This window comes from Oxyura jamaicensis, chromosome 2, assembly GCF_011077185.1.
Source record: "Oxyura jamaicensis isolate SHBP4307 breed ruddy duck chromosome 2, BPBGC_Ojam_1.0, whole genome shotgun sequence".
Classification (NCBI taxonomy): domain Eukaryota; kingdom Metazoa; phylum Chordata; class Aves; order Anseriformes; family Anatidae; genus Oxyura; species Oxyura jamaicensis.
Window position 1 is genome coordinate 18,340,023 of NC_048894.1, and position 9,518 is coordinate 18,349,540.

The window sequence follows — 9,518 nt, forward strand, 5'->3', positions numbered from 1 at the left end:
CCCAGTGATCTCTCCTTGGTTTGGTTTGCTGACCGCACGACAGGAAGGCTCGCCCGCGTGCGGCTGCCCCGCGAAAAGGGAGTCGGAGAATCACCCTCAGACATGGCCTCTAAGGAATCGGCAGACGCTTCAGATAGATGCTCTGTCTGGTCACCCAAATTGTGCTGTGGGCTCTGAGACGGCTTTGGGCTTCTTGTCTGCAAAACAGAGCATTGTGTTATTGGTCTACTGGACCTAGAATATTTGGGGAAAATAACAACAGCAACAACCAATCAACCAAACAAAAAAACAAAGAGAAGGAGGAAGAATTCCAAACTTCTGCAAATACTGGTATGCTGAAGGTCACTTCTGTGTGGATCATTTAAGAAAATGGTGTCCTTGGATATTCTGTTAAGGCTTTTATTATTGTACATTCAAGTTGCAAATGTTATTGCTAACAAGGCCCTCAGGACAAGATGTGCTGAAGAGACATATGGTAATGCCATTCCTTGCTGCTCAAACTACTACAGCATAGACATGTCTACACACACACACGTGCAGTTAGTGAACATGTAAGATCAGAAAGGTATTCATTGTGCTGTCTTAAATTAGCATTTAAACCCTCAGTGTATGGAAGTACAAAGAGAACACTAGTAGCACAGTAGCATGTCAATGTCATTTAAACCATTTGCAGTTAAAGTTATAACAGAGAAAAACGTAAAACACTACTCTTATGTTGATAAGTCTACTGAGAAAAATACCACACAAAGAAATTTTGTGATGCAGTCATAAGCTATTAATCTCAATATATTCTGCTGTGATGTCTATGTAAGGTAGAGGTCATGCAGCAAGGCCAAATTAGCTATCCAACATTTCTATCCAAACTCATAAATATTTTTTTGTTGTTATTGCAGCAGCAAAAATCAGAAATGTCTTCATTAACTGACCAAATTAACTATGTTTTTTACTGGGCAATCACATTAAACATAGTATCCAAAAAAGCAGACTCTCTCATAGGAGAGAGAGGGTTTCTTCTGGGCACTTCTACTGACTCACTATTACGGTAAGATCTGTGTAATAAAAACACATTCAATAGGAGATACAATGTCCTGAACAATTTTTGCTGACTATAAGTGATATTGTAAGTGCCTTCTACAAGGAAGGGTTGCATGAAGAAATTTATTTAGTAATGTTTGCTATGTTCAGTGAAGATCTCTCCACCAGAGTTACTATTACCCTATAGGAACAATTTTCCAGTCTCTCAAGCAAACTCTGTATCACTGCAAACTAGAACAGACATTGTACAAGCAGAAATTCAAAACAAAGCAAGCTCACCCTGTCCCAAAAGTAGTATGCAAATACGAACTTTATAAAGGCCTATAATCAGTACCAGGCACAAGATGTCATAAATGCCTATGCTTTTCTTTTTCCTATCATTTAAGGTCAGATGTTAGTACATTAAACATCCCCGGTATTAAAATCAACTTCAACTCTAGATTTGAAGATGCTGGCAAGATCCAGAAATGTTTTTGCCTCTTTCTGAAAAGCCAAGATGACATATCTTGCTGACATCTGGTTCCTTCAGTGTTTTTTTAAGTGAGATGAGGTGAGCTTGTTTCAGCAATAGCATGGATTACATAATATTCCCCGTGTGACTTTGAATGTATGAAGAACTTTAACTTTTATTAGATTTTCATTAGCTGGCTGTAGAAGCTTGTTGTTGCCAAGTTGTCCAGTTGCTCACAAACTATAATAAATTAGAAATACCTCAAGAGAAAGCTAAATCCTCCAGAACTTTTCACTTCTCAAATGTTAATAATAAAATATTAGGTATTATCCAATGTCCCGCAGTGAAGTTATTCAAGAGCACTGAATTTTTGCAGGAGTTAAAGCTAACAACATTTGTTCTCAGTAAACTAAAGTATGCTTTGAAGTGCCTCTTCCATGGTCAGCACTAGTCTGCAGGTTGTAAATACAGGGACTTGTGCCTGAAAGCTCACAGAGGTGACAAGTGACTTGCAAACACAGAGAAAGAATTTGATTACTCAGTATTTCTTCATTCAACTTTCCAAAATTGGCTTGGGAACCATCACTGCTGAAATATATTTCATTTACACAGGCATACCACAGGAGTACAACCAAGTCAGGTCATCACAGCTTCCTCACTCCTTGTACTACTAATAACTTATCTGTGTGTATCCATTAAAAGGAAGCTACAAGGCATAATAATTCTTACTTTATAAAAAGCCATAGCTAAAAAAATAAAACAGGATTCAAAGAAAAACAACAAAATCAACCTGCAAAAGATCATTAATTTTATAATTTAGTTGGGAAGGGGATTATTTTTGTTTCTTTAAGAAAAAATATTCTCAAAATATGAATCAAGCCTATTTTGCTTTGCTTTTATTTTTTTTTTTTCAGTTGAATCCCCAGATGCTATCTGAGACATGAAGTTGCATACTGGATGTAGTTTATCCACATATATGAACAGGTGCATATTTTAGCAGTAAGGGGATATTCCATATTCCATAAGCAACCAGACACAATCTCAGCTGTGCAGTTGACCAGTGTGTCCTGCCAATGCACAGGTGGAGACAACCTCAGAAATGCTATGTTTCTTCGATTGTCCCTGGGGCAGTTCTTTAGGACATAACATATGGCATCTCACCTCCCTCGACTGAAACAAACAAACAAACAAACAAACACCTTTCAGCAGTCCTTATTCCACAGCACCAAAACTGCAACACCATCAGGCAAAACAGAGCCTACCAAAGCAAGGCAGAGGCACATCATGGATTCTGCTCAGACATGAAGCTCAGACCTCCTCTTAATATGGTATAAATCCATACTACTTCCATGTTTGAAAGTGGAGTTGCATAAATATAAAACCAATGCAAGCTATTATTGTGATCTACCTGTATACAAATACCTGTTGTGAAAGGTTACAAGCTATTTCTCATGCTCAGCTCATGTAACCATTGTATTTCAGGTGTAATTCTGAATTTTAAACAGATTTTTTAAAAAATCCTCAAACAATAACAACCGGGTCTATTCAAATAACACGGATATGAGTATGTATTTGATAAGAAATCAATTTTATTCTTGGCAGCAAGCACTAGGCTTAATGCTACTTAATAAGCAAGCACATTCCTAGTCAGCATTTCTTAACCAGCCCATGAAGTGGGGAGATGACAAGCAACGTTTATGGAGCCATAAAGTGCAAGGACTTGTAAAGATAGCTGCAGAAAGAGGGGCAGAAATCTTCAGAAAGAGGGGCAGAAACCTTCAGCATTACCCAGACCTTGTAGGGGGGTGTGCAATTCACCGTGTTGACTCCAAAATCAAATAAATAAGACAGATGACACAAAGAAGTACTTACTAAATCATCCCTTATGCATTTTCCCATATGTTTCAATATGTTCACAAACAAATTAATTTTTTTTTTCAAAAACTTAGTATTTCAGAAGTGTCCCTCTAAGTCATTTTGGGGGAACTAGTGTGCAGTATAAGCATTTACAAAATAAACATTCACCATATAGCCCATGTTTCAGGAAACATCAGAACCCAGGCAGAGTCACAGTATGGACAGCTGCCCCTGAAGCAGGGTGGCACCATAACTGCATGTTGCATAGATGCAGTAAAAGCAATGAACTGAACATTACTGTGCTGGGGTGGCTGCTTTTTCAACAAGCCTGCTAGCAAAAAACATAATACTCAACAGAGAAGAAAGGTCAAGATGCTCACAAAGAGGTAGAACCACCCAAAACCAAGCCACCTATAAACAGACGCTGCACACATGCGTGCAAAACCAAGGAAATGCCAGCACTTTCGTAGACACACCTCTGGGATAAATGCCCCAAACCAGAAGCAGGCTCATAAGCAGGCAGCAGGGATCTTTTTCCCTGTGCCAATACTGCTTAGGCTACAGTTTCCTCAGTCAGCAATGGTCTTCTCCCCACAGCTATATGTTGGGAGACATCCCTCTGAACATTTCTTTGTGCAATGAGCCTGATTTTTCAGCCAGCTGAGTAGAGCTTAACCTACTCAGGGACTTTGCTGATAAAAAGATCTTGTCTGTGCTAACACTGGGTAGGAAACTCAGCAAAAAGGAAAGGCCAAAATAAGATGGGAATTCTGGTGAAATCTTAGATATAATTACAGGTTGCTTTGTGATTACTATTGTATCAAATTTTCTTAGTATGCAAGGATATACATCTCTGTAACCTTTTCAGGGTATATGTTTAAGTGTAACACATGGAGGTAGCAGTTACGGAAGATCCGATATTTTCTAACTGCTCTTAGGATTTGATCAAGAATTAAAACCACAGTTAATCATGCCTCATGACTGACGTCTGCCTGCTTGCTACAGCTTGTCCAAAGTATGCACTTCTCATGTATCTGCTGTAGTTTTACTGATTCCAAAAAAAGATTCAGAAAAAGTCCAGGGCTCTCTGAATGCAGTAACATTTCAAATAACAAGCAGTGAGACCAGAAGGTGTCTGACTAAGGAAAAGTGCTGGCCCTACAGCCAGTCACACCAGATACATCCCTCTTCAAGAGCCTCACAAGCTGCTGCTTCTGCTCCCCTGCTCCCATTTGCCTCCACGAATCTCCTCATCCTTTGGCCTACCCAGTCCTATTGCTTGGCTCTTCATAATGTCCTATGTTCATTCTACAGTTACTCACCATGCTAATCTATAAACACAAATTATTTTCATTCATTACCTTTCCAAAAATCTCTCCAGCGAATTTGCTTCATGTATTTTCAGACCAAAAAAAAAAAAAAAAAAAAAAAAAAAAGTAGGTTATGGCCCCTAAACCTGAAGAAGGATTTAATTTCATCTCTTGATCAAGAGGTGAAATATATTTCCTGTCTCCAGGAACTTCCGGGAACTTTATCTTGACAGAAAGTTATCTCTTTAGGAGAAGAATATTATCACACACATCTTCAGAGTTGCTAGCACTCATGGCAGTGTGCAAATGGTAAACAAAGACATCAAAAAATAGTACAGCCCTAGTAAAATACCTCTTTCTTAAGCATGTGCTCTAAAGAACACACTGAACATAAGCAAAACAAGCCAAAACAAACATTTGAGTGTCTTTTTGACATTAAAAAAAAAGAAGAAGAAGAAGAAAAAATTAAAAGAAAAATGGAAACCTGCTTTTCTGGACTTGCAAGTCAACTATTTCTCCTGTGACTTGTGCCAGAGATGTGTGACAGACTGGATGTGTGACAGACTGCAAATGTGCATTTAGACAGACTGCATTTAACGTATGATGAGTTTATTAACTCTGAATTATTGTCACAGCACGTGCTCCTATTACCATAACAATAATATTTCTTCATCCCATTTGTGTCAGATCCGAATTATGGTTGTCTTAAGGAAGAGCCTGCTTTTCCCGAAGATACAAAGTCTTTGGGGTCCTATATGATAACCACTACAAGGTTTTACTTGTAGTGTAGTAGTAATAGTAGTGTACTTGTAGTAGTAATATGCTATTAGGGACATACTACTGTTGGAGAGAAAATGGGTACTATCCACATGTCCTTACACACCTACATAAAGTTTGTTTGGTCTCTATGCAGTGAATGCATTTGGATACTCCCTCTAACACACACATAACTCCCACATAACACACACAGAGGCAACGAGCCGAGCCGCCTGTAAAAGATTTTCACTTGTGAAAAGAGAAATATCTTTGGTCTGGGAGAACTGGGGTGGGGACATGATTCAGCAGCTTAATGCAAAATAAAACCAGCTTCATGACAAGCCCCCTTTTCTCCATGCATTATTTCACAATTATGAGATGGAAAATCCTAAGGCATGTTCCTTTTCAACTTCTTCAGCTGGAAGCGGTACCATGCTGAGACAGCGGCCCTGCTCTCGAGGGCTGAAGAGAGCAGGAGGGCAACTGCCCCTCAACACCATGCACATGTTGTGGGCATTATTTACACTATTCCTGCCACATGACCAGGTACTAGTGGATGTCTGTGGCTGAAAGATGTGTATTTCAAACACGAAATGTGAAAGAAAGCACAGGATAAGATAACTCAGCCCTCAGCCCCGGGGGCCACAGGAAGGTGCTGCAGCAAATCCTGGTGACGTTCAGTCCCAGCAAGGTGGCATCCCAGCCCACCGCTAACGCAAGATGCCACACCGAGTGATGGTTTTACTTCTTTCTGTGAATTTATCTGAAGGCAAAACTCTGCTTGTAGCAGGATCTTTATCACCACACTCCGTATTCACTGATACTGATCACCGTTTCTTTCACCTGGCAGATAAAAACCACATCTAATTATGTGTCAGGATCTACCAGCCATATTTCTAGGCTGGAATGATATCCAAATCATCTGAAAAACCCGCACGTTTTCCCAGGACCCTTGCTAGCTCCCGTCGGTGGCCAGCTGCGTGCTCCCTGCTGTGGCAAGCCGCCAAACCCAGTTCTTTTAATCCCGAGGCCGGTGAATCAGCGAGCAGGGCGTCCGCAGGCTGCTGGCTCTTGCGCTCCATGCTAAGCACCGTGGCTCACGCTTCGGAAGGGTGATTCTCCAAGTTAGCAGGGGAATTTTTCATGCAACCCTGTTATAAAGGACTAACACGGAGCAACATTTTCAATTTTTGGTTCCTAACTGTAAGCACCCAGATGCATTGAAGCCTGTTTTTCTGGAAAGTGGCGTGTTTGCAGTAAAGATATTCATTAGGCGCAATAAAAGCTGTAGGTGCTCAGCACTTACACTGCCAGACCTCTTATTCAGATGTTTAATTGGAGGAACTTGCATTTGAAAATGTTGCCCTCAGGAACTCAGCAGTTCGTCTAAGAGCAGCTTAATTGGTCCAGACAAGTCCAGACTGAAATATGCAACGTGCTGTGGCATCTCTTTTGAATACATGAAATATAAAACACAAAACAAACAAAAAAAAAACAAGTCATCCCTGCTGAAGCACAGAAATATTTCTCAGTATGTTTCTACCCGAATCCCGGGATTATTTCTTTTTACAAATGCCAATCTGAGGTCTTAGGGTGGAAATTAAAGTAAAATGATAGACAAAATAAATAGTCGCCCACTGGTAATAAGCAAAAATCACACTGAATGAAAGAAATCTTTCATTTTAAAATAAAGTCATATGTCTCTTTGCTTTTTCTAATGTGATACGAAGTATTTATTTATATGTGATAGCTAAATGTAAAAAGTGACTGATCACCTCACCATTTTTCTCTGCAGAGCCTTCCATGGCCCCATCAATTTTGCTTACAGCAAAATCTGTTCTTTCCCAGTCTCTCTCATATTCTTGCACCATCGCCTCAGTTTATTATTACTTAGTTTAAGTAAGTTATCTGTAAATTTCAGCCTGGACGCTAACATTTGTCTTAATTAAAATCTTATGGCAGCTTCAGTTGGAAGCTGTTTCTCTTTTCCCTCCTAAAAACCCTACTGTGAAGCATTCATGGGACAGAATGACCCCTTGTTCCATCCAGGAGGTGGCTGCATTTCATCAGCAGTGGGTGAGGTAACTCCTACCTACACAACCCCCAGAACTGTCATGAGAACGCTCAAGATGAAAAGGGATGATTTAAACAAAAACTGTCATTATGCTGATTAAAGGGGAAAGATCCTTACATGCTTGAAACCACATGCAAAAAGGAAAAAAAAAAAAAAAAAAAAAAAGAATAAATACCAGATGCCTAGATGTACCTAGGGGATGGTGTGTTCTGATTCAAGAAAATGATTATCTACCCATCCCTTTTCTCCCACACATGTGCCTAGGGAAAACAGGAGGAGGGTCTGTTTTTGTGGTGTCTGTTTCCCAAAGCAAAGGAACACGATGCAGGCTCCAGCTCAAAGCTGTCCTGGAAAAACCTGTTTTTCTGTGTTCATGAAAGTGAAGAAGGAGTTCTTTATTAACATGCTATTTCAGAAATAACAAAAAAAAAAAAAAAAAAAACACCTCACCGTTCACCGTTGAGGCTGATGAGTAGGAGGGAGGTTTTTGGGATGCGTTTGCTTGTCCCGAGGAGGGGCAGGAGGGATGCTGTGCACAAGCTGAGCTTCTTGTCCTTCTTGCTGACTTGTCACCATGCCCTTGTGTTCCTTCTTCCCTCCCTCCAGGCCATCTCCTTAGCACATGAGGGAGAAACTTCACTGCTCCCCACACCTCTGCCTCTCCCACTCTTCCCCTGTGGTCAGCATTTTTATTGGCGCATTTACATTTTCTAAGTCAAAACAAACCCAGTGGGGAAGTGACAAATCAGGTGCAAATAAGCCGCTGCACACAGTGCATGCTCGGAGGCCTCCTTCCTTATTTGCAACACGTGTTGTCCTGGCACTTGTGTGGTTGTGCTTTTGGCTGCAGAAAAAAACACGCAGTGGCTCATATGTGTCAAAAAGGTGTGTGCATATTCACACCAATGGAAGAAAACATCACTGCAGCAGACATCAGGTAACAGGTCATACAGGAATGGAAGAGGAGCTCAACAGACCAAGAGCTTATATAGAGGCGACTTCAGAGGTGCAAGCAGTATATGAGCAAGAGCTCCGAAGAGCTGTGGCCTTCTGTCAGCCCTCCTTACATTGAGATGCAAGGTGCAGCAAAAGGGAAACACTTCCAAATCTGCATGACAGCAGGGGATGATGTCAGGAAAGGAAAGTGCTGCCCCAAGATGCAGAGGCACATGTGAAACATTAACATTTTCTCAGTGGAGGCTCTTTTAAATGTTAATTTGTATTTTAGCTGGGCCCACTATACTGCTCTCCAGCTATTATCCCATTTGGATCTGCAGCAAGTGTATTCCTTCAACTTAAATTTCCACAAAAAGATCAATTTGCAAGTTGGAAACCAAGCTTTTTTGCACATCAAATATGGAAATATTTGCCCCTGCATCCACAGATCTGTCCTTAACTTTGCAGAAAGACTTTTATCCCTCAACTCTGTTCCAAATGTGTAATAAATACATAAATGAAGTTAGAATTGGGACAGCTGGTAGCGATCACTTATTTATCTAGGACCTCCCATCAAATGTGGTGGATTTCAAAACATCTATCAAGGACAAGAGCGTGGACTTCATGTCTATCATGCTATTAAAGGAAAAATCAGAATTAAAAAATCATCAAAGGATGCATCACACTCCCATATGCAATTAATCTATATGAATGACACTACTTTCAGAGGGGAAAAAGCATGCAGATCCGGATTTATTTGAGAGCACTAGTCGTGATGCAAACCACACACAGTTAAAAGGTAACAAACTCAATCCACAGCAGAGTGCAGAAAAAAGAAAGTACAGTACTAACTCTCTGAGAGGATTCAATTTTCATCAAGTACCTTTGAATGTCAAGTTCTGAATGAAGGGAGACCAACATGCACTGCAAAACCTGTGGATCAAAGAGAGAAAAGAAGGGGAGGGGGAGAGATAATTGTTAACAGGAAAGGAAAAAGGAGAACAATAGAATTAAAAGAGAATAACCTCTACATATTGAAGGTATGCTGAGAAAAGAGAAGAGAAGAGAAGAGAAGAGAAGAGAAGAGAAGAGAAGAGAA

General features: G+C 40.3%; 1 protein-coding gene across 1 annotated transcript in view; it reads right to left on the minus strand.

The window, feature by feature from the left end:
• Positions 1–9,518, minus strand: part of KIAA1217 (KIAA1217 ortholog) — a 237,831-nt gene that overhangs the window by 97,314 nt on the left and 130,999 nt on the right. Inside the window, 2 exon segments of the mRNA XM_035318446.1 lie at positions 2–197; positions 9,272–9,352. Of these exon segments, the coding sequence (XP_035174337.1) occupies positions 2–197; positions 9,272–9,352 (277 nt within the window).